Source organism: Mus musculus, chromosome 11 (assembly GCF_000001635.26).
Source record: "Mus musculus strain C57BL/6J chromosome 11, GRCm38.p6 C57BL/6J".
NCBI lineage: Eukaryota > Metazoa > Chordata > Mammalia > Rodentia > Muridae > Mus > Mus musculus.
The window spans coordinates 109211584-109236624 of record NC_000077.6 but is presented as its reverse complement, the minus strand read 5'-3'; the positions used below and the strand labels follow the sequence as shown (position 1 = coordinate 109236624).

Genomic DNA, 25041 nt, shown 5'->3' with positions numbered 1-25041 from the left:
CTTCCTTCCTTCCTTCCTTCCTTCCTTCCTTCCTTCCTTTCTTTTTCTTTTTAAATAAAACAACACTAACCACCACAATGGGTTTTCTGTTTGTTTTTATATGGGTTCTGGGGACCAAGTTCTGGTCCTTACACTGTCAAGGGAGCTATCACCATACCCTTGGAGCCTGGCTTTTTAAACAAGTGTTCTTCTTCCTCAAGACATGAGCTCTCAGGTGCCAATCACCTAACACCCCGTGCCCTCTTCTTTGAAGATCTTTCAGAGATCACTTTGAGATCTTGAAGATATTGCATTGATATAACAAATTGATCACTCATCACAGTAGAAGGTGTGTCTGTAACCGTTATCTTCAACCAAAACGTCTTCCTCATGCCTCCTATGAAGTCTGGTGGCAGTTGTATTCACTATGGTCCCATCCTCTGTTGAGCCATAGTTCTGGAACCCTTGGAAGGTCACTGGGAAAATGAGGGGACGCGTCCAAACTCTAACCTTCTAGCCCAATCTCCCATAGGCATGTTGGTTTCACTGGGTGTCACTGGGTGTCACTGGGTATCACTGGGCAAGTGATGTGGTTTCCTACCAACCACTTGATTGCATTTCTTTGTAGCTCCACCCTCCCATTTATGAGGCGTCACCTACGCTCCAGCCCAAGCCCTGTCATTCTGCGGCAGCTGGAAGAAGAAGAGAAAGCTCGAGAAGCAGCCAACACCGTGGACATCACCCAGGTCATGAGCAAGCTGGACCGCAGGAGCCAACTCAAAAAGGAGCTGCCTCCTAAATGAATGTCTGTTTCCTGGGGTCGGGGTGGGAGTCGTGCACGTAGGAGAGGCTTACGCCCCCCACCACCCCCAAAAGGAGTAGCATTTAGAAGGTCAGCAAAATGTAGTGTTCAGAGTTCAGAGGGGACTTCCCAGATCAAGGGTTACCTGGCTTTGTTTTCCTACTCCAGGTCACCAAGTTAGTGGCAGTGCCCAGCCACATTGCTTTAGGGAGCACATGTGTGAGAAGCATAGGAGAAAACACATTGTGTGCTACCTTATCAAGAAACTGACCCTGTACCCTCCAAGGTTGCTTTTGCAGGAGCGTGTCTTTAGAATAGCTGTGTGAAACTTCTCACCCCACCTCTCTAATTTAGATGCCACTTCTGAATCTGCTTGTGATCTGTCCACAGGGCTCTTATAAGGCCCTTCCATGGTCTCTCCTGCTACATCTGCCTAGGGAGAGACACTTTTCCTAGTGAGCTTGTTCTTAGCCATGGTGATTTATTTTCTTTCTATTTTTCTATCCCCTTGGGCATAACGTATGAATCAATAGCTTATAGGAATGAAAGACTCAGGCCAGAGGAGACAAGGCGAAATGTCCTGTTGAGGGTATCTCTTTGGCTAAAGAAGAGAGAAAGGCAATGCTGGTTGTGGCCAGGGGAAGGATGTATCAGATCCGTATCATATATACTTCTGGCAATATTTGCTAGATTTCGGAACTACCTTTCTCCATAGTTATAGACTTTGCTATCTCAGCACTCAGGGGCAGCTCATTCCATGCCTTGAGGTCCGACAAGGTTATATTTGAAGATAAATACCCCTTAATTATGCAAAGGAGAACAAGACTAGTGTAAGAGATCAGTCTTCTAAAGTAGGAACAGTCAGTCACACATTCCACACACTTATTGAGTACCTACTATGCGCGGGGCTTGGATGAACAAAAGCAACACTGCTCTTCTCTTATAGAGCTTGTAGTGTCCAGGTCTGACAAAAGAAGTTAAACTATCAGGTAGCACTGGTGGCACAGCAGTGGGCCACACACTTGAGTGGCACGCTGTAGTGAGCATTTATTGTTCATACGGACGGGGTCATCTCCGCCGCTCTATTGTTTCTCGGCTTGGTTTTCCCCTATGTCTGGAGTTTGGCTTGCAGAAGCTGAAGCTGGCAGGGACAGGACATGTCTTCTCTGCTTCGTGTGCCTCGTCCTCCAACAGCCCTGCCTAGGTGTGGTCTTAGGGTGGTGGCAGAATTACAAGGGACAAAATAGAGATACGTGCATGCCTATGGCTTCCCATGGTTTCATCCATCTTTTCTTGGCCAGAGAAAGCCACAAAGGCCTCCTAGATTAGAGAAGTGAGGAATCAGGGCTGGGGATACAGATAGCTGGGTAGAGTGTTTGCTTTCCATGCATAAAGTCATGGGTTCAATCTCTGGCACCATATAAAACCAAAGATGGTGGTGCACACCTCTAATCCCAGACCTCGGGAGGTGAAGGCAGGACTATTATGAGTTCAAGTTCATCATTAAATGCATAATAAATTTGAGGCCAGCCTGAGCTACATGAGACCCCGTGTCCAAGCAGGGAAAGTGAGTAGGGAAATGAACTCTATTTTTTTTTTAGTAAAAATATGTCAGAGTCCCATTGAAAAATACATGGATTCAGGAAGTGTATAAAATTGTGTTCACTGTAGTAATTGTTAACTAAAAACAGGATAAAACCTGTTGAATAGGTTACAAAGGGAATGAGTATGATAGCATGATAAGGAAATTGCGTTCCGAGTAGACTTACGCCTCTTTGAAACAGTGACAGAGGAACAGAAGATGAGAAAGAATTGTCACAGGGTGTGGACCAAGCAAGGAGAACATTCCACAGAGAGAGGGACAATAAGGACAAAGCCCAGGTGTGGGGAATGAGTCAGAGTGAACTGAAGAGCCAGGTGGATGGAGTTTGGTGAATGAGGAAGAAATGGTATAAGACAAGACGAGAGGTGGGTGGGGACAGCCAAGAGAGGTGGGCGGGGCTGAAAGAGATGGGAGTGGCCAGCCAAGAGATATGGGTGGGGCTGAGGGGCGTGGGCATGCCAGATCACTCAAGACTGTCTAGCCAATACAAGTAGTTTGCCTTCATTGGTTTCCTGCTACCAAGATAATCCCAGCCCCAAAGAGGAGAACAAGCACTTCCAAGGTTCACAAGTTACTCTGAGATGTTACCAAGAGAACTGCTTTTAAAATATTCTTTTGAATATTTATATTGGTGTTCTCCAGCAGAAGCTTCAGTTTATAAACTGAAGAGAGGGACAAGAATCTAGCTTCCCTCTTGGAGTCTAATGCAATACCTAGCAAGTTCTATACATGTGTGTCACATGACTAGATGGATGGATGAATGAATGAATAAATGAATAAATGAATGAGTGAGAGAATGGATGGAAGGAAGAATGGATGAATAATGGATAGATGGAAAGAACTCTGAATTCTGAGGAAGACTGTTGGGCCCTGGTCCTAGTTCTATCACAAGCCATGTAGTTCTGAGCAACTCACAAGGCCTCTCTGCTTCCAACTCATTTGTGGAAAGAGAGGCTCTCTCTAGATCACTCTGTAAAACTGGGATACCAATTTTACTTGAATATTTAGAATAGGAGGAGGAAATTTCGGTAATTTTTAAAAATTTACATTAAAACAACCATAAATATATTATGAAATAGAATGCAAGATGCGCATGAATTTTTCAGGCTAACGTTGGAGACATCAAAGTTATTTCATGCTTGGCTATGCAGGTTCAGGCGCTGCCCCTCTAAGACTCCAGGGAGGATGCGTGTTTACCCAGCTCTCCTGCTGTTTGGCCTACTTAAGTGGGGGAGTTGGGGAAGCATGAAGCCAGAGAATGTTTGCTGTCCCTTCTAATCAGTCCACATGAGCTGAGATCTCGCCAGCAGCATGGTGGAACCAATGAGTTTGTCTCGAGCTCCTCAGGGCATGACTGCCTAGATCCTGCTCATATTTGGTCTCTCCATCTGCTGCCCCACTCCCCACACTTGTGTTTCTCAAATCTGTCATTCTCTGAAAGACAACAGTGTGCTGTTTCTGGTTCTGTCCCACATATATAGGGATCTACTCAGCGTTGGAGGTACGAGGTCCTAGGATCAGTGAGGGTCAGGGGCAGTAGAGTAGGAGAGCGCTCTCTGCTCAGTGGGTGAAGATATAGAGGTCTGGACATTACCAAAGGATAGGTACAAGATGGCAGCAATTAATTATCCACAATAATTGGAGGAAGAGGAGGAGGAGAGAATGTATGTAAGTAGAGGCTAGAATATATACTTATACATATATATAATTTAGTTTTGAGTCAAGGTCTTACTATGTAGCTCTGGCTGGACTGGAACTCCCTATGTCTACTGGAGTGGCCTTGAACTCACAGAGCTCTGCCTGCATCTGCCTCCAAAGTGCAGGGACTACGGGTATGTACCACCGCCAGTGGCTCTTAAAGAACAGTTTTGCTTTTTCTTTTTTTAAAAATAAGGATCAGTAGAAGATTATGGGGGATAAAAAATATGCAAAGTGGTCTTTGTCCTCAGGGAAAATGTGTGGGTGCAAATGGCTGTACCATGAGCCAGAGTGTGATTAGGATTTGTCTGTGTTTAAAACTTAAGCCAGAGTGGAGAGAGAATCGTCTGACCCGAGAGAAGCTTTCTGGAGATGTGAGATCAGAAGATGTGTCAGGCTTAGGTCAGGCGTGGTAGTGCACTCACCTTTAAACCGAGCACCGGAGAGGCAGGGGGATGCAGGTTTCTATGAGTTAGAGGCAAGCCTGCTTTACATATGGCTTCCAGGATGGCCGGAGATGTGTAGTGAGACCCTTTCCCAACAAACACAAAGAACAAACAAATAGGAAGAGGTTCAGGTTCAGATACCAGTTTTCTTCTGTGTGTTACAACCATTCATCTTTCCACAATGCTATCCCGTCTCTGTTCCATGCCAAGCATTGTACGGGTGCTGCAGTCAGGGACTGTGGTGAGGAGAAGAGAGGAGAGAGGCCCCTATTGCCTACTTACAGTTAACAGGAAAGACAAGAGCTTGGGCAGTTGAATTACAGGGGAGCCCCGTGATGCATTGCGAGGCCATTGCAGGAACCACTACCGTGTGGAAGAGTAAAGACTTTAAGGTGACTAGAGGAGCCCTAGGGTAGGTAGTTGGTATGCGTGATTAGGACCAATGGGTAACCTGGACTGCCCATCCTGGCAGGCCCTATTTACCATCCAGCTCCCAGGACTTCATGTCTGGGTGGCCTCAGAGTAACTCAACTATGAGCTTCAGCTCTTTCCCCCTCTCACTCCTGCCCCACCCCAGTGTCAGAGCCTGAGTCTGACGGTGCTGTCTCAAGATCGATAAGAAGATTCATGGGCTTGGTGGCAAAGGTCCTGGATATTCCTTTCTAATTCTTAGGTGTTGGAAGAGCATCTGTAGTTGATGCCACAGCTCCAAAGATGGCAATGGCTCCTGCTAAGTTGTCACCATGAGCAAAGCTAACAGTAGCCCCTCAGGACCCATTTATATCTCACATAGCACATACTCAGATAATGCTATTACTGTATTTAAATCACTACAATAGCATTTATTGTGTCGTGTCCTCAGACACCCTCTCAATTTCTTAATGGCAGAATTTAACCACATCACAAGCTTCTCTGCCCATGGGGGCTAACTATGCTAGATTATATTATTTTCTAAGGTCCTAACATTTCCTTTGTAGGATTCTATTCTCCTGTTTGACTCTTACAGAAAACATTGCTTTCACTGTGGGTATTAAGTAAAAGGTGCAAGAGCCAGGGGCAGGAAAATAAGGGCTAAGGTACTTAGAATCATGGCCAGCACATCAGAAACACTCAACAAATTTGGATTGCTACCTTGTCACCACCAAAATCATCATCCTTACCATCACTGCTACTAACATCATTATCACGACTATAACCACCATCACCATCACCACCATCATCCCAATCACCATCCCCATCATTTCACCATCATCACCAGCAGCAGCAGCATCATCATTATCATCCCAATCACTGTCACCATCAGTACCATTCCCATCGTCATCACTATCATCACCATCGTGGTCATCGTCATCATCGTCATCGCCATCACCCTGTCACTACCATTGTAACAATCCCTGTTACCATCACTCTCCACCACCGTTCCCACCATCTTCACCATCCGAATCAACTTTCCCATCACCTCCACCACCATCTCTACCGCCACCACTACCACCGTAACAGAAACAGCCTCATCACCACCGCCATCACCATGATCACCACTACTACTTTTACCACCATACCGATTACACTCCCTGTACGCTTTGTGGTCTCGAAGTAAGCTGCTGCTTCCTTCTGTCAGTGCTGTTCAACACGGTGACCTGTTATTCTTTTGGTTTATGTATAAACTGAGCCACGCTTAAATCGTTATCATCCCAAACCGTCTTAGCCCTCTGCTGCCTCCGTGTCCTCTGTGATCTCTAGACAGCATTAGGTTATGTTTGAGGTATTACATCCTCTAGTTACAGCTTCTAAGAGAGGACTCATGAGTAACAATGTCAGGACCAGCAGACCTTCATCTCCACAATCTATGGCTGAATCAAGGGTCAGTCCCAGTAGGATGGTCTTGCGCTAGACTGTGTTCAGTGGGATGACTAGCTAAAGAAATGACATGGTCACCTAAGTTGTCTTTTATGGGACCAGCTTTACTTGCTCTTGGAGAAGAGGGGGAGGGGATGACAGGAAGAGACTGAAGGGGGCTGGGTCCTTGCATTCTGAACTCAGCCACCGGTCTTTGATTTCTCAGCTAGATTCTAATGGAGCAAGAATGAGTAGGGACGCTGAACCATCTGCCTTGTCTTCCATTAAAAACTCTGTGATTGTGTCTTCCTGTTATAATGTGCTGCCTCATTTCATGCTCCTGCCATCCCTCTCTCTGTTTCCACGCACAACAATAAAAAGAAAAGCTGCTCGCACCAGTTCTAAACCAGGTTCTACTTTGTCTGTGTTCTGTTGCATTTCTGCGCTCTTCACTTGTCTTGCACGCACGCCACTGCTTGCTGCTCGTATCATTGGTAGAAGGTGCATGGCCTGGAGAGCTGGGTTACAGAGTTCAAGCTCAGGCCTCCATGGGAAGGAACAGAGTGGAGACTCACGGTTTCCTGTGAGAAAGAGCTAGGGGAGAAAAAAAATATCCTGCACCAACCAGGAAAGTGGTCATTTGCCCAGAAGAGACCATCTCAGGCCAGGTAAGTGATGGAGGGAAGACAGCGGCCGACTTCCTTAACCTGTCTTGTCATTCATTCTGAAAGGGAGGTGACTCTAGGGAAGGAGTGAGATGGGGAGGAGGGAGAGAGGGAAGGGAAGAGGAGGAGAAAGGAGCAGTCAAGTCACATGATCTTGGTTAAGTCCCTTTGTCTCCAGGAGCCTCAGGGTTATCTGTAAGGTGGGGTGATCTCAGGGGTTCATGACACATTCCAAGGCAGAGAGGTTCAAATGCACTTAGTGGGTACCTTACCCTGCCCCCCTCCTCTCTCCTTTCTCTCTTAGTTCACTTTCCAGGACATAGAAACCACACAGGCAATATGATGGCAACACGTGTTAGTAGGGAGAGCAGGGGCTTTTTGGGTCACACACCTAGGCTCAGAAGCACATTTTGTCATTGTCTTCATTTTCTATTGCTGTGTAACAAATGAGATCATTCCCCACAGCTGTCCTTGAGTCTAGCTGACTTTACACCGGGTCTGGATTGTTTGAATGACCTCAAGACCGGGCCTTACTCTGAAGCCGGTAGCCTCCTGCCCAGGGTTCAGGCAGCCTCCTTCAGTCTTAAGGTCTGAGCAAAGCCATCTGGGTGGTTGCTGCAGAGAAAGTTTGTTCCTTATTGTAGTTCTTTCTAGGCCTCTCTTGGAAGCAGTAGTGGTTCCGCTGCTCCTAGGATACCACCCACCTCTCCTTAGGACTTCTGTCTATGCCAGGCTTTCCCGTGGTAAATAACTACAGCAGGCCTTTAGAAGGGACCCAGCAGCCCACACCAATTGACCCTTGTGGCCTACAAAGGAAGAGGTGACAGTGAAGAGCCCAGTGAAATCTCAACTTTAATTTTCTTGCCCAACTTGGAAAAGCTCCTTTGGGTTCCTGGAGCTGAAGAGATGCCACACCCTCCCCTTCTGCCCCCACACTCTGGACTCTGGGGCCATGATGGCCGGGACAATGAGATCCTTCCTGTTTCTCTGCTGAGTCTCAGAATCACCTCTTCTTGTAGCACTGCTTCGTTCCTGTGAGCGCCTCAGGTTTTACACACAACCTTCCACCCCCCTCAGTTTCCCCTGCCCAGTCTGAGGGGCTACCTTGGCAGGTGCTAGGATTCCAGCCCCTAAATCTTTGCCAGGGTGGACACAGGTGGGTGTGGTCTCAGGCATGGAGGCTCAGCAGGGCACTGGTTGCAGGTCTCCCCATTTGCACTGGCTAGTTAAAGTTAAACTGTTGATTAAATGTCTTTGGGTAGGGATGGCTCCATGGGAAAGCATTAGCCTAGCATGGTTGAAGTCATGAGTTCAATTCCCAGCAATGCACACACACACACACACACACCAAACAACAACAAAATAGTGTCATATGCTCCAGGTCTGAAGTTATGGTCATCAATGAAGAGATGTCCTGGGGTAGGAAGGACAAAATGCATCTGGAGACTTGATTTGAGGGGTAATCAAGTTTAGCTTGGTTACACTCCAGCATCGCAGGACTGGAAGAAGGTCAGTTTGTGGCCGATGGATCCTGGCAAGAGGTCTTTGTATGGCTGACTGTGTCACTGTCACAGGTACCTCAGGGTAACCTTTTCAATCAATCCCTCCAGGAGGTGTCCAGAAAAGATCAACATCATTGGGAGGAGATTGATTTAGATGAGAATACTCTGTAAGGAAATCTGGTTAGATGAGGATAGCCCATCAACCCTGGTAGCTGGAAGGAGATTGGATTAGATGAGATGTAGCTTGTAAGGAGCTTGAGTTAGATGAGGATAGCCCATCAGCCCTGGCAGCTGGAAGGAGATCAGATTAGATGAGATGTAGCTTGTAAGGAGCTTGAGTTAGATGAGGATAGCCCATCTTGAATTAGATGAGGATAGCCCAACAACCCTGGTGGCTGGAAGGAGCTCGAGTTAGTTGAGGTTAGCCTGTCTGCCCTGGTGGCTGGAAATAAGACTCCTAACTGAACTTCCTTTTTTCCTTTCCCACAGCCAGGTCAGCACTTGGCTCCCAGTCCTCACCTGGCCGTGTATACAGGGACCTGCGTGCCTCCCTCTCCCTCCAGTCCCTTCTCACCATCCTGCCGCTCCCCCAGGAAGCCCTTTGCTTCCCCGAGTCGCTTCATCCGGCGGCCCAGCATTGCCATCTGCCCCTCGCCCAGCCGAGTGGCTTTGGAGGGTTCTTCGGGACTGGAGCCCAAGGGGGAAGCCAGCTGGTCTGGCGCCAACTCTGGGCCCTCAGTCACTGAGAACAGAGAGCCCTCTGCAGACCACTCAAGACCCCAGCCCAGGGCCCCTCCCAAGGCCCGTGCAGCTCTGTCCCTTGGCAGGTTCCTGAGACGGGGCTGTTTGGCATCACCAGTTTTTGCCAGGCTCTCACCCAAGTGCCCCTCTGTGTCACACGGGAAGGTGCAGCCTCTGGGGGACATGGGCCAACAGCTGCCCAGGCTGAAACCCAAGAAAGTAGCCAAGTAAGAAGCTGAGGGCCTGGTGCTGTGTGCATGTGGACAGAGGGTATGGGTGTGGGTGGGGACTGTGGCTTTGTGGTGATGACAGAGACATGGGGATGAAGTGAGGATTGTGGGGACCAGTCACACGTAGCCTAACCATAACCCTAAGTGAATGAATGCCACCCTCAAACCCAGTCCCATCACCTCTCCCTCTTCCGTCGATAGGAAAGAGGCAGGAATCTTATTTCTTTATCTGACCATTCTCCTTCACATACCTGCCTCACCCCAAGACTGCTAGTCAGGTAAATCCACTGCATTTGCAAAGGGCCCCAGCACTAACCACAGGCCATCACGTCCCCAGGTCATGATTCCCCAGGGACTCCAGCCCTTTCTCATACCATAGGTGTCATAGCCTCCTTGCTCCTCACTGACACCTGCCTGCTCTCCTGAAAGTCCTCAGAAAGATACTTGTCCTTGTGGTGGCTTAAGATCACCGGTGTCAGCTTCCAAGTCTGAAATCCAAGAACCCCGAGTGCCCAGAGGCAGCCACTGTGTGCACTAGAGGCCTAGAGGAGTGTTTGGGAATGCCAGGAGCCTCAGCTGAGAGGCGAGACAGTCGACACAATCCTACATTTGGCCCTACCTGGGTCCAGAGAAAGAAATGGTATGCAGGAGCCTTAGGTTGCTATGGAGACTCAGAGAGGGCGATCTCTTCAGTGCAGTGAGTATGGGGACAGCAGCAAACATTGGCTACTGTCCCCTTCTTGCCTGTGTCTTGAAGGAGGAAGAGGAGGAGGAGGAGGAGGAGGAGGAGGAGGAGGAGGAGGAAGGGAGTTAGGCTCTGTTGCTTCAAGAAATGATCAGGATGAGATGGTTGAGTCTCCTCAGCCGGCCCTGCTGGGAGAATGTTCTAGCTCTGCGGCTACTGTCCCACTTCATATGAGGGTACGGGGTCTTGAAAGGGCTTCCTTTTCACTGTCCCCAAGGGACAGTTTAAAGGGGTTGAGGATTACGTGCTGGCATGCCAACACTACAGGGGCAGGCTGAAGTAATCAAAACCATAAAGACTGAAAAAGCAAAATAAGGCGTATTTGGGATTGCCTTTGATTCAACAGAAAAATATAAATCACAGTCAAAGGAGTCCCCAGAGCCAGTGGCTGCACACGACACTCTGGGTCAATGTCTGTGGCATGCTGGTCCTTGGGACTGTCGGGATCATGTGGGCGTGATTACCTGCCATCCCGCGATCACGTGGGGGGGGTGGTGGTTAACTGCGATCACGTGAGGGGATTACCTGCCATCCCGCGATCACGTGGGGGATTACCGACCCTTCTGCTTCTTTACTGTTTCCTTTTTTTGTGTGTCTGAAGCTTTTTCCAGATCAAAATGGAAATGCCTACAGACAGTGGGACCTGCCTGATGGACTCGGATGACCCCAGAGCAGGAGAGTCTGGTGACCAGACCACAGAAAAAGAAGTCATCTGCCCCTGGGAGAGCCTGGCGGAAGGGAAGGCGGGCTGAGCAGGGCCTTGGGCCGGGAAGATGGTCCTGGCAGACGCCATCAGACGTGGGGCACACTTGCTCTCAAGCCCAAGTGCCCAAGTGCATTAGGATAATATTGGAAGACTGGAAAAAGCGAATGGGGTGTTGGGCAGGGATGTGTGCTCTGGCTGACTCCCAACGGCCACCTTTCCCCTTTCCCTGCCTTTCCCTTGCTTGGCCAGACAGGCATGTGGGCCAGAAGATATCCCTTGCTGCCTTAAAAACAATAAAAGGGTCACCTGGAGAAATTTCTTGGACTGGGGGCACTGGCATATTCCTGGGTTTGTTAATGTTCATAACCTATGACTTGTGAGTTAAACTCATGTCTTCAGTTTTGTGGGCGAGGGGCACTGAGTCACTTCAAAGAGTTCCCTCCCTGTATGAATTGATTTGGGCAGGATGATTTCATTAATTGAGTTCCACGGTGGCAGTCCCTCAGGGTGGCATTGCCCAGAAAGGGTAGTAGCTAGGCCAAGGGTCACTTGGAACACTGTATTCTCTAAGAAGTTCAAAAGACAGGGTTTGTTTGGGGGAAGGTAAAGCATGTGGCCTGCCTGCCTTCCTTCCTTTCTTTCTTTCTTCCTTCCTTCCTTCCTTCCTTCCTTCCTTCCTGCCTGCCTGCCTGCCTGCCTGCCTTCCTTCCTTCCTTCCTTCCTGCCTGCCTGCCTTCCTTCCTTCCTTCTTTCCTTCTTTCCTTCCTTCTACCTTTCCTTTCTTAAATTTATGTGCACATGATGGAACTCTATGTTGGTGCGTGCACACTTGAGTGCAGGTGCCTGTAGAGTCCAGAAGAGGGCGTTAGCTCTCCTGGATCTGGAGTTATAGGCATTGGTGAGCTGCTTCACATAGGTACTTAGAACTGAACTTGGGTTCTCTGGAAGAGCACCAAGCCCTCTTTACTGCTGAACCATCTCCCCAGGCCTTCACCACTCCCATTGCCTTGTCAAAACACCAGCCAAAAGCAACTTAAGAAGGGTTTATTTTGCCTCACGGTTTGTAGATGCTTGTGCTGGAGACATTACAGTGGCCAGAGTTGGAGGCAGCTGGTAGTATCGTATCTGCAGAGAGAGCTGGATGGTAGCACTTAGTGCACCCTCTCTTTCTATTTAGTCCAGGACCCCAACAGTGGTGGCACTGTTTATATGAAGACCCATATTCAGGATGGGTCTTCCTTGTTCAGCTGCACTTCCTTGGGAAATGGACAGATGCAGCAGAATGCTCTCCATCTAATAGACAGTGTGGGTTAACCATCCCAGAGCAGGGCCTGGTTGAGAAGAGAAGGGCTGGTGGTCTGATACAGGGAAGGGTCAAGTTCAAGAGTGTCTTGGACAGGCCACCAGTAGGGCATCCTCAAATCAAAATCTTTGTTCAAGAACTCATGCGGGGCCTGAGAGAGGTCCTACATCTGTCTTCAGCTGTGCACAGTCACTGGCTGGGACGTTCAGGGTTGTTGGAGGGACCTGTGCTGCAGCAGCCATCTTCAGTCATCGGTTCCTTGCAGCAGGGGTGGGAAACACTTATGTTCCTCATCTACTGCACCAGGCTGGAGGTGTGGACCTAGTATGCTCTGCTCGCCTTCCCCATAGGTACTCATCCAGCAGATATTTGCTGAGTCCCTACTGGGTGCCTGGCACTGTGCCAGGTCTGAGGAGATGACAGTAAGATGCTCCATGGATTCATCTAACGGTTCTCAACCAGGTCAATTTTGTCTCCCCCTGTATGTTGGGTGGTGCCTAGAAACAATTTTGAAAGTCAAGATTGGGGCGGGAAGTGAGCCTTGCTACCAGAAGCCAGTAAGTAAAGGCCAAGGATGCTGTTTGATATCCCACAATGCTCCAAACTCCTAACTAAAGACTATCTGTCCAAAATGTGAGAGGCAGCACTACTGAGAAATCTTGGTTCTTACTGGATGGTGAGGAGGGGACACCATAGCACAATCTCTTTGTTCCTCTTCCCAATATGACCATATTGAATAAGTCTCCTTTTTTTAAATTACATTTTTTTTCACCAGCAAAAGAAGAAAAACAAACAAACAACAACTTGGGAGTTTGGGCTTGACTTTGGTTTCTGGCAGCCCTGAAGCATTGCCTCACTGGGTCCTCCAGGGATTGTGGTGGGATCTGACCACATTGTGGTGGACAGAGACTCAGAACTAAATGCAGAATAAAACAGTTCTTGACCTCACATGGGAAGTCCTTAAAGGAGAAGAACTTTTCCTGAGGTTTATTAAGCCACTCATTACGTTGTTTCCTTTTAACTTTCAAGTGCACCTGAATTCAATTAGCAGATAAGAGCCCCAAACTGGCTTTCAGTCTTTGAGAGCTTATCATATGTGAGACATAAAGAGTGGGGCTGCTCAATAATCTTTCTGCACAACAGAAAAATATTCTAAAAATGAATATTGGTCAGGTGTGCGAGCAAAACCTGGGCCTGTCAAGTATGACAGGATAACCATTAATGCTCCATCTCTTTAGGGGCATTGCTGACTTTAGATTCTACCAAATCTCTACCACCAGACCCACAAGACAGTCACTCCTTGCCTTCTGTCATTAAAATCGTGGAGTGAAGGAGGTGGAGCGGGTTTATTTCATGCATGGGTTTGCAGAAGCATCTTAAAATGTGATTGTAGGTGAGGCCAATCCAGGCCCATAGTCTACCCATAGTCTAACCAGTGTGTCTGGAAACAAGGGGACTCGCAAGTCTAGATGTGGATATCTGTCCTTACAGGACAATACTTCTAAGCCTTCACAATCCTGAAGAGAATGAAGCCATTCTGGACCCCCAGGACTAACCACAGAAGGCTCTGGAGTCCACCGTTTGTACTGGTAAAGTCTAGTATAAAGTTCAGTAATAAACAGACCTCAGAAGGTAGGAAGCGGTTCATGTCTGAAGAGTTTCCATCTCAGACATGTAGCTCGCTGTCCAAAGACAGGAGGGTCCAGGACAAGTAGGGTCAAAGGAGAGAAGATACTCAGTGTGTGTCACGTTGACAAAACACTAACCAGCACAAATGGCTTTTCACTAGCTTGGGCTGCATAAAATCTCAACACACCCCGAGAGAGGTTCCGAGTCTCATCCCAGGAGTGGGGCTGCTCTCCTTGCTCTGGAGTCGGCTGGGGAACTGGATCCCTGATGGAACGCAGGGTCTGACTTTTTTCCAGCTGGGGAAATTATTCCACTTTGCTCATCTCTGAGCTATGTTGTGTCTGGAACTGCCTGGGAGCATATAAATGGTCCCTTCGGTAAACTTAGGAGAGGGTAGAGAGGATGAGTTTGCGAGAGACTTCTAGACCTCCATCTTGGCTCGGCCTGCCCATTAGGGGACACGTGGCTGGTACCTCTGGTGTGTTCTTGCTTTTCAGGTCACAGCACAATTAGGGGAAGAGTTTGATCTCAGCAACTAATCCCACTTGCCAGAGTCTAGAGAGATGCTTGTTTTCCTGCTCGTGACAATTACAAACACGGCAAGTTTCTCCAGGGACCCCTAAAGCGATTGCCCCTTTGCCCTCTGGGTATGGGACCTTTGGGCGGCCCATAGAGACCTCTAAATTCCTTGAGCTGTGTGGACAGTGTGCTTATTTGTTAGAAATAAGGGGACTATAAGGAGTCTGTGGTGGCCATGTTTTGGGGTCTCTAGGTCCTGGATGGATCATCTGAGGAGGGTGAGGGGAATGGGGATCCTTAAATACGTCTGACTCAGAGGCCCAGCCTGCCACAGTGGTGTCTGTCCTCACAGTTCCACCAGAAGAGGGAGTCTCAGGCTCACAGATCCCCTAACTCTTAGAGGCTGGGACATCTCCAGGAGAAAGGAAACTTCTTCCACCCTTGCCCAGTAGCGTCCCAGCCTTGGAGAGTTGGGTAGTGTTTCTTTGTATCCAGCAGGAAAACCCTGTACTGAAGACCAACAGAGTTCTCATTCATGGTTGACTTTCCAGCCTGAGGGCTTCATGAGCTCTTCTGTTGAGAAAAGAAGCTGGGGAATTGGGAGAGCCAGGTCACCCAGGCCAGCACAGGGCAACAAGAGTTGCTTTTCAGCCTCTCAGCTGTTGGGAGGGACTCCCTGTATAAGTAAGAGAGCAGGGTGGGGGCACTAATCTATTCTGTTCTTGGGGAGGAGAATTCAGAGTCCCTGCCAAGCCCCTGCATAGGGGAAGTTTATGTACACAGGCGCTCTGGCCACATGTACATATTGCATCTATCTGCCTGGATGGAATATCAGTGACTCCCATGTGTGGGAGTGTGTTTCTGTGAGCCTGGCCGGTACTGGCCTCAGCAGGGACTGTGCAGAGCCCAGTGAAAAAAGAAGAGACCAGAGAACCCCAGAAGATAATAGTTCCTTGGTGGTAAAGCTGGGGCCTAGATGCCTTTGGTGAGCATGAGCCAGAGAGTCTGAGAAACTCACTGATGACACGGTAGCTGAGGTAGCTGAGGTGGCTGAGGTGGCTGAGGTAGCTGAGGTAGCTGAGGGAACTGAGGGAGCTGAGGTAGCTGAGGGTGCTGATGTAGCTGAGGTGCTGAGGGAGCTGAGGGAGCTGAGGGAGCTGAGGGAGCTGAGGGAGCTGAGATGCTGAGGGAGCTGAGGGAGCTGAGGGAGCTGAGGTGGCTGAGGGAGCTGAGGTGGCTGAGGGAGCTGAGGGAGCTGAGGGAGCTGAGGGAGCTGAGGGAGCTGAGGGAGCTGAGGGAGCTGAGGGAGCTGAGGGAGCTGAGGGAGCTGAGGGAGCTGAGGGAGCTGAGGTGGCTGAGGGAGCTGAGGTGGCTGAGGGAGCTGAGGGAGCTGAGGTGGCTGAGGGAGCTGAGGGAGCTGAGGGAGCTGAGGGAGCTGAGGGAGCTGAGGGAGCTGAGGGAGCTGAGGGAGCTGAGGGAGCTGAGGGAGCTGAGGTGGCTGAGGGAGCTGAGGTGGCTGAGGGAGCTGAGGGAGCTGAGGGAGCTGAGGGAGCTGAGGGAGCTGAGGGAGCTGAGGGAGCTGAGGTGGCTGAGGGAGCTGAGGTGGCTGAGGGAGCTGAGGGAGCTGAGGTGGCTGAGGGAGCTGAGGTGGCTGAGGGAGCTGAGGTGGCTGAGGGAGCTGAGGGAGCTGAGGGAGCTGAGGGAGCTGAGGGAGCTGAGGGAGCTGAGGGAGCTGAGGGAGCTGAAGGAGCTGAAGGAGCTGAGGGAGCTGAGGGAGCTGAGGTGCCCTGGGATTCAGCTGATGTGACCCTGTGCTTGTGTGGCCCAGTCCCAGGCAAATGACAGTTATTGTCTGCATAGAATGCATAGGAAAGAAAGGTTGTCAGCAGTCATCTACTGACTTCTATCCCCTCAACTCTATGTGTAGGTAGTTATCATGCAGTCTTGTTCAGCAGGACTTGGTCTCCGGGAGTTAGGAAGTTGGCCACTCACAGATTGCAGATTCATTGAAAGAGCCCCTCATGAATTCCCATGAGCATGCACTTATTCCTCGCTCTAGTGTGGGACAATAGCATCACTGCCCTTATGCTGCAGATGTGACCTCACCACCCATCGGTAATAGAAATTCTCCAATGTCACAACTGCCTGAAACCCCAGCTCTAGGGGATCCAGCACCCTCTTTTGGCGACTGAGGATACCTGCACACATATAGAAAATACACACACACACACACACACACACACACACACACACACACAGGGGTGGGGCGGGAGAGAGAAAGAAAAAATAAAAATAAAAATAAATCTTTTAAAAAATTCCTTAAGCAAGGCATGGTGGTCTGGCAGAAAAGCAGGGAAGAAAGAAGACAAAATACATACATAAAAGAAGCGAAATTGGAAACCCTTCCCCACGCATGAGCAAAAGAAGCTGGAACACTATACAAATGCTGCATAAAGGTCCCAGTCAGAGAGGTGGGAGTGTTGCTGAGTTTCCAATGTTCTCTTTCGGCTCTCATCTGCTCCCTTTCCTCAGAAGCACCCCCTCGTCATACTAAACTGCACTGGGTTTTACCACTCTCTGTAGATCCTTGTCTAATTGTCTCAGGGAACAAGACGTGAGAAATCCCAGTGGCTTCCCACCAATACTGTGCAATCTTACCTCCAACTGTGATTCATGGCTGTGGTCCTAGCACGTGGGAAACTGAGACAGAAGAGTTACCACGAATTTGGGGCCAGCCTGGGCTATGCAGCAAGTTCCAAGCCAGCCACAGCTATACAACGAGACACTAATTTTCAGAATAAAACTTCCTAACGTGAGTGACTGTACTGAGCCATGAGCCAAACTAGATTAGGATGGGCCATCAGAGTACAGCCTGGAACTTTATCTGGAGGGAAGAAGTCAGACACACGGTGGCTAGGAGGCTGTGGGACAACAGACACTTTGATTTCTCTCGTCTTCCACAGTAACTTCCTGTTGTTTAACACCACCTCTTTCGGGGTGCTTCATTAGGGTGGTTCCAGGAAATGAATGCCGTATTCACGTGGCATTGACATCATCCTTCCAAAGGCAAAGGCTGAGTTGTTACCAAGTTTTTGTGAAAACTAACAATGTGGCAGGCAACAAACATCTCTGTTCTTGCTTCTGTGTCTTCCCAGGACAGAAATTAAAAAGAGAGATCAGGAAGTGAGCAAGAACTGGCTGGGGCCGGGCTATAAAAAAATCTCAGAGCCCACGCCTAGTGACGTACTTCCTCCAGCAAGGCTCCACCTCCTTGCGCTTATAAAACCTTCTTACTCCTTGCGGCCAGCCCGGGACCACATGTTAAACATATGAGTCTATGGGGGACATTTTACACTGAACCCACAAGAGCATCTCTGCCCACAGAGGTGACCCAGCTTCAATGGGGGCTCTGGCTGTGGGTTTGCTGTTGTCATCTCCGGTCCCAACACAGTCAGAGAACCTTCATTATGACATCCGTTACGTGGTCTGTTGTCTGTCTCCCAGAGTGTTGCGTCTTTGAGGTTGGAGACTATAAAGACCCCACGGACGCAGAGGAATCTGTGTTTGAGGAGAGGGAGGGGGCATCTCCATCAGTCTCTTTATTCGGGTTCTGCCTCTGAGGCTGCTGGTGCCTCTCTGTATCTTCCCTAGTAATGGTGCCTCTCTGGAGACATAAATGAGATGCCCCTCCCCTCTCCAGTCAGGCCTCAGATGTCAGCCACAAGGTGAGCTGGCCTACCCTCAGAAAATGCTTCAGATGCCTGGGGCCCACCCTGTCCCTTGTTGTGGGGAGTCTCACCTGGAGAGGCTGGCTCTAGGGCTGCTGAGATTGAAGAGACTGTTCTGTTGGTGACTGCTTAAAATTCACGTTGCCATAGCAGCGTGGCATTAGGCCTTGGTGATCCTGCCTTACAAGGCTTTGATCTCAGGAAAGGCAGGGTTTCTTTTGCTCTTTGGCTGGTTCTAAGGGGACACTGCCTTGGGACCAAGCTTTGCCTTTGCTCCAGGGCCCGAGGATCATCCCAGAAACAGAGAGCGGAGGACAGAGGAGCCGCTCAGAAGTAGCCTCCGCTCTGAGGTTCTAATCTGAAGGAGTCAGCTCGAAACCCTTGAGGGCAAGCGATCAGGGTTGAAGGAAGAAGGGTCAGACAGCTCTGTAATGAGGGGATGTGCACATACAGACTGACGAGAGGCAAGCTCAGATGAGGAGTCTGTGTGGGTTGTGAGGAGCAGAGCTGAAGAAGAGAGAGGTTTATAAATACCTGTGGGTTAGCTCAGCAAGTCTCAGCGTCACTAATCATCCAACCCTGGTGGAGAGATGGCTCGGTTATAAAGTTTAGAGTCCTAGCACCAAGGTAAAAAGCTGGATGTGGTAGCATCCGTAATGCAGACTCTGGGGAGGCAGAGACACCAGTGTCAGCCTCTGGTCTCTACATGAATGAACAAGTGCACACATGAGTACAGAAGTCACACACAGGTACATAGGCATACACACACTGACATACATGCACGTATACATACAGACACACACATAGACACACACATATAGACACACACATGCACACACAGAGACATGCACACAGACAGACACAAACACAGAAGACAGACAGACAGATACAGAAACACACACACACACACACACACTGATACACATACACAAAGACACATACACACATGCACACACCAACACACATGCATACACACAAAGACATGCTGAAAAGACACACTGACATGCATATATACAGACACAGACACTGACACATGCACATGTACAGACATACACAGACACATACAGAGAAGCACAGAGAGACAGACAGACAAACACACTGATTTATTCATCCATCCCATACTCATTAGTTAAGGACACACTGTGTGATCAGTAGTGGGGGGGGGGGGTGCAAACTGGCTCTCATGATTCTGACCCTAACCCTCAAGGACTTTTCCATAGCCTGGAGAACTAAAGTGTATCCTAGAATGATACAATACAGAGTAGGATCATTTGCTGGGAAATATAGCAACTCAGAGTGGGGAACAACACCCTGGTGAGGCTGGAGTCTTTACAGGCAAAGTTGGGTTGACATATCAATTACATTGAGAAGAGAGGGAGGCCCTCTGCTTATTCAGAACCATTTGGACTGGACTGGACAGGTCACGAGGAGCCACAGAGGGCTTTGAGCCACACAATGGCTGGTTGGAGCTGTACTTTGGAAGAATGAAGCAAGAGCAGATTGAGGGAGGGACTGAGAAGCAAAGAGACAGTTAGCTCAAAACCGCCATAGAACCAAAGATGGAAGGGACCAGGTGCCGAGACAACCCTAGAGAGGAAGATGCAGGTGAACAGGGTGCGTACTGTGGGCTCTGTGAGCATGGCTCACAGGAAAGAATGAAGTCAGGCGGGGGTGGGGTTGGGGGGACGAGACTGAGTCCTGGTCCACTAGGGAGCGGTGCTGCCCTTCTAAGGGCTCAAGAAAACAGAGAGAAGGAAGTTAGGGAGATTAGAGTTTGTGACCCTGAGCTAGCAGATGCTGAACTGGCTTCCAGGATGGAAGATAAGGCTGGCAGATCCTTGTGGGACACTGAAGGACAGAAAGAATGGAGGAGAGTCACCGGAAGGTTGTGAGGAACTGAGTAGTGATGCACAGAAGTCAGATCGTGAGGAAAGTTGGTGGGGAAGGCCATGGAGGAGAAGGTAAGAGGTGAAGGATAGAGGCTCACAAAGATTCAGTCAAGAATCACCCACTCAGGCCTTGCATGACAACTCATCTCCAGTGGAAAGGATGTCAAGGGGCTGATGATAGAAAAGGCGATTGGTTAGGCACACCGCTGTCCTGTAACCTGCTGATTCCTCCCATTGCCTTGGTACAAGCGGGGAACTGGCAACTCTGCCAGGGATCCTTCCCCCTTCAGGTGAGGAGCATGGCAAGAAGGCGGCTTGCTTTCAGATTCCAGAATACTAAGTACCGACTTGAAGGGAAGTTAACATCAGAAGGGACCTGGGAAAGGGAGAGGAGGGGCAACTATTATGAGTTTGGTTAAGTGGCCTGGAAAGATATCTGCTAGAAGACCCATTTAAGGAAAAGACATTCTGGACCCAAGGAGAGGAGAGCCATTGGGAACACTCTTAAGGGAAAGCCATGCTCGCTGACCTGCAGGGTTGCTGCCCTGTCTCCAGCTACCATGCTGAGACTGGATTGTGAAGGTGAAGTGGAAGTGGGGATCAAGCCAAGAGGCTGCCAGATGCCAGAGTGAGAGATGACGACGATGATGGTGGTGATGATGGTGATGTGACAGACAGGAGGGTGAGTGAAGGGGCAGGGGGTGTGTGTGTGTGTGTGTGTGTGTGTGTGTGTGTGTGTGTGTATGTCCATATGTACCCATGGATATGGAGGACAGAGGACAACTTCAATTGCAATTCCTCAGTTGTACCTCACGTTGTTCGTTAAGAGAGGGTCTCTCATTGGACTGACGTTTGCCAGGTAGTCTAGACTGTCTAGGGTGCCCAAGAATTTTCCTGGCTGTCTCTCTAGTGCTGGGATTGCAAGCATGCACTGCCACACTGGGGTTTTCGCATAGGTTATGGGGGACTGAACTCAAGTCTTCATGCTGGTGTAGAAGACAGATGACCGGCTGAGCTCTTTGCGCTGATGTGGAATCCCTTGGTGAGTTATGGGATGCGAGCATAGGGGAGGTTGAAGAGTAACTCCACAGTTTGGGGGAGGATCAGAGAAACAGACACACTTGATGGCACGGTCCCTTGTGGCTGGTGGGAGTGGGTCAGAAAGAGCACTTACTGAGAAGGGTAGATCAGGTGTTCCCTGATCTCCTGACATGTAGGTCTCTAGTATATACCTAGTAGACAACTTAGTCTAGGGCTCAGGGGAGTCTTCTAGAGTTGAGTGCGGATTGGCTAGAGAGTCTTTAAGGATGTCCTGAGGCACTCTGTGGAGGCCAGAGAGCACCAGCAAAGAAAATTGAGAAGGAGCAATAACGGATAGGGGGGTGGGGAGGCACAAGAACAGAGCACTGGAAGCTCAAGAAGGAAGTGTTTCACAGAGAAGAAAGTGATGGCTATGTTCAACGCTCTTTTAAATTGTTTTTATTTTTTAAAATTTATTTTATGTATGTGAGTACACCATTGCTGTCTTCAGACACGTCAGAAGAGGGCATCAGATCCCATTACAGATGGTTGTGAGTCACCATGTGGTTGCTGGGAATTGAACTCAAGACCTACTGGAAATGCAGCAAGTTCTCTTAACTGTTGAGCCATCTCTCTAGAACCGCCCCTCCCCCATTTTCATTTTTTTATGGCAGGGTCTCATATGTCCCAGGGTGGCCTTCAACTCACTATGTAACCGTTGACTTTGAACTTCTGATCAATGTTGTTGTGCCCATGTGTAAAGATTATCCTTCTATCATTCAAAAGCTGCTTTCTGTGCTCCCATGTCTGGTTGCAATCCTTATTCTAAGAATCTCCTCTCTCAATGTTGTGTAAGCAGCGCTCCCTAGTTATTTCTGATTGGTCAATAAAGCTAGTTGATCAGCCAATGGCTGAGTAGGGGAAAGAATAGGGCTGGACTTCCTCTCAGCCAGGGAAAGGGGCAGGAGAGAGAGAGAGAGAGAGAGAGAGAGAGAGAGAGAGAGAGAGAGAGAGAGAGGAGAGGAAGGGAGAGAGAGAGAGAGGGAGAGAGAGGGAGAGAGAGAGAGAGAGAGGAGAGAGAGAGAGAGAATATGTAGTAATTATCCAGGGGAAGAGAGTCCAAGAGATACAATTAGAAAAATACCTGTAGCAGAGAAAGCCATAAAATGCAAATACCATGGGAATTTTGGCTGGGAGAAGGTCAGATTAGTTTAAAGGATTAAAATAGAGTCATACTTCTCGGTTGTTGTGCCCTTAAAGCTTGATAAATAAATATACTACTCCAGTCTTAATTATTTGGGAGTTAGCAGGATAAGAGGAAAACTGTAACACTTTTCATAAAAACCTACTAACACTCTGGGCTCTTGTGTGCTGGGATTACAGGCAGTCACCACCACAGCAGATGCTCAGGATTGAATCTAAGGTTTTCTGCATTCTGGGTAGGGATTCTATAAACTGAGCTATGACCTTAGGTCTGTCCAATGCTTTTGATAGGTTAAATAAGGTGTGGCTTTGCTGACGTAGAGGGCACTGGTGGCCTTGTTAATGGCAGTTGCAGTGGACTGAGGGACATGCAATGGTCAGTGGACTTTTTGATTTAAGAGACTGAGAGGAAAAGAGAAGATGGGCCATCAAGAAAACTACCAGGAAGTTTTGAGAAGCAAAATGAGATCATTGCCTACAGGGCTGTGGAGCAGGAGAGGTTTCAAGGTGGGGGGGAAAAAGTAGCTTGCTTGAATTTGGTGGGAAAGATCCAATAGTTGAATGTGAGATGAAGCTAGAGAAGGAGAAAAAAGAGGGTGGGTAACCATGACCCTTGCTGTGTGAAAGGGAATGAGACCTTCTGCAGAAAGGGGGACGGGCTTCTGTCGGAGCACGGAGAGATTGCCTTCAGGAAGAAGGGAGGGGGCAGAGCTCACAGGCATCTCTGCAGAGAGCCATGTGATACTGGAGCAGAATCCTGGGAGAGCTCTCTTCTGGTGGCTTCTGTTTCCTCAGAGGGGAGACGTGAAGAAAGGATGGCTGATGGTATGAGAAGAGAGGATATGTAGGCGAGTCTTGGAGGAAAGGAGGAGTCAGAGTGAACATGGTGAGTATGGGGGCTGCTTGGGAGTATCAGGGATTCACGCGCAGTTGGAAAACATGCGCTTTTATTCTACGGGATGACACTGCTGTGTCAACAATTTCCATAGGCAAATGCCTTGGCCCAACTGCAACAAGCGCCACTCATCAGCAGGGGACACATTCTAATACCATCAGTAGATATTGGGCATCATGGACAGTATCACTATACCCTCAATACATTGTTTTATTCTATATATGTTATATACACTGTGGTGGTTTGAATAGGCTTGCCCCCCCCATAGGCTCATGGGTTTCAATGCTTGGCCACAGGAAGTGGCTCTATTAGTGGGTGTGGCCTTGTTGGAGGAAGTGTGTCACTGTGTAGGTGGGCTTTGAGGGCTCCTTTGCTTGGGCTGTGCCAGTATGTGGAATCTAGTCTCCTCCTGGCTGCCTGCAGAAGTCAAGTCTCTTCCTGGCTGCTTTCAGATCAAGATGTAGAACTCTCATCTGCCTGGATGCTGCCATGCTTTCCAGCCATGATGATAATGGACTAAACCTCTGAAACTGTAAGCCAGCCCCAATTAAATATTGTTCTTTCTGAGAGTTGCCTTGGTCATGGCGTCTTTTTATAGCAGTGGAAATCCTGAGACATACACCTAACATGACATTTCAATGAATGGCTTCCCTTTGGTATATGTAAAGGGCATCACTGTGCTCACAGGTTGGGGTCATTAGAAGATAATGGTTATCACTCCCCTTCAGTGTGACAGGGATGTTCTGTGCCCTGTCTTTCTGCCTGAGGGCCGACTCTGGCCACATATGCACATTTGGTATTTTTGATGTCTAGACCTAGAGGCCTCATGCCTAGGCTAGATCCTACTCAACAGAGGGCTGAGTTTGAGGATCAACACCCTTCTGAGACTCATCTCTAGTGACCCCCCCCCCCCGTCATGGAGGAGTCTACAGTACCCACCTTGCTAGCTTTCTCACTTCCTGCCTCCTCTCTTCAGCCCCTCGCTAAGCTTTAGTACCTTCCAGGGCTGTTTCCCACAAGTGCAAGGACAGGAATGGGATAAGATTAGTGATCCAAAACCGAAGTGTCCAGAAACCATGCTCAGCCCAGGGCAGTCAGCGCTCTCTGCTGATTCTGCATATGTAGATCCAACTAGTCCCAAACTGGAAAGCATTCAGAAAACAACCGAACCTGTTGGACAGGCACAGAATTTCCCTCTTTGCCATTATTCCCTGGGCAGCACGGTGGACACGCTCTTATGTAGCATTTATGTTAGGTTAGGAATTAGATGTAACTGAGATGTATGGGCCAGACAGAGGTGTGGATGAAAACAGTTTTCCAGATGTAACAGGGCAGATGAACTCACAGAAACTGGGACAACATTCGCAAGTCTCGAACAAGCTCAAGCCAGATGAAATCCCAGTACAGGTTGGGTGTGGCTGTGGGTAATGAAATCCTACCCCTAGCCAAGAAGCTATTCCCAAGTGATCTCTGCCGTGGAAGGAAAAAAATGAGTATTTTTCAATGGAGGGAGAGTGAGTATATCAACCACCCACCAGAGCAGGACGCATGCTCAGGAGGAGTCAGGCAACACAAATTGAGCACGACAAATATGACCAAGGTATATTGTGTTGTTAAGGCTCACCCCTGAGCATAGCTACAGCCATTTTGTTCCATGCCTGACAGCTATTTCATATTGTTGCTGTAATATGCCTGCTAGTCATTGATGTAGAAAAAATAACTTGACTCAGAGCAGGGTCATGCTGACCACATACCCTGTTGGGTTCTCTATGTTAAGAGGTTTGTTAATCTTAAGAAATTCCACAACTGTAAGCTTCACACAGGACCCATCGCATTAAAGGTCAACATGAACTGTTATGTCTAAAATGGCTGGAGTCAGGGCCAACCACTGGGCAGCACTTC

General features: G+C 48.8%; 1 protein-coding gene and 1 long non-coding RNA gene across 4 annotated transcripts in view; both read left to right on the top strand.

Annotated features, from left to right (window-relative positions):
* Rgs9 (regulator of G-protein signaling 9) overlaps positions 1-11277 on the top strand; it is a 72834-nt gene extending 61557 nt beyond the window's left edge. Inside the window, exons 13-15 of one of the 3 annotated variants that reach the window (XM_011248828.2) lie at positions 608-725; positions 9021-9499; positions 10849-11277. In XM_011248828.2, coding sequence (XP_011247130.1) covers positions 608-725; positions 9021-9499; positions 10849-10999 — 748 coding nt within the window. In that variant the 3' untranslated portion in view covers positions 11000-11277. Of the gene's footprint in view, positions 1-607; positions 6771-9020; positions 9500-10848 lie in introns of those variants that run through there. The other 2 variants (NM_011268.2, NM_001165934.1) reach the window with 2 other exon arrangements.
* A 5817-nt stretch (positions 11278-17094) lies between these two features.
* Gm39440 lies at positions 17095-23210 on the top strand. The gene is made up of 2 exons (XR_880276.2): positions 17095-18129; positions 23040-23210. It is a non-coding gene; the product is annotated as a predicted gene, 39440 (long non-coding RNA).
* Positions 23211-25041: the final 1831 nt, after the last annotated feature.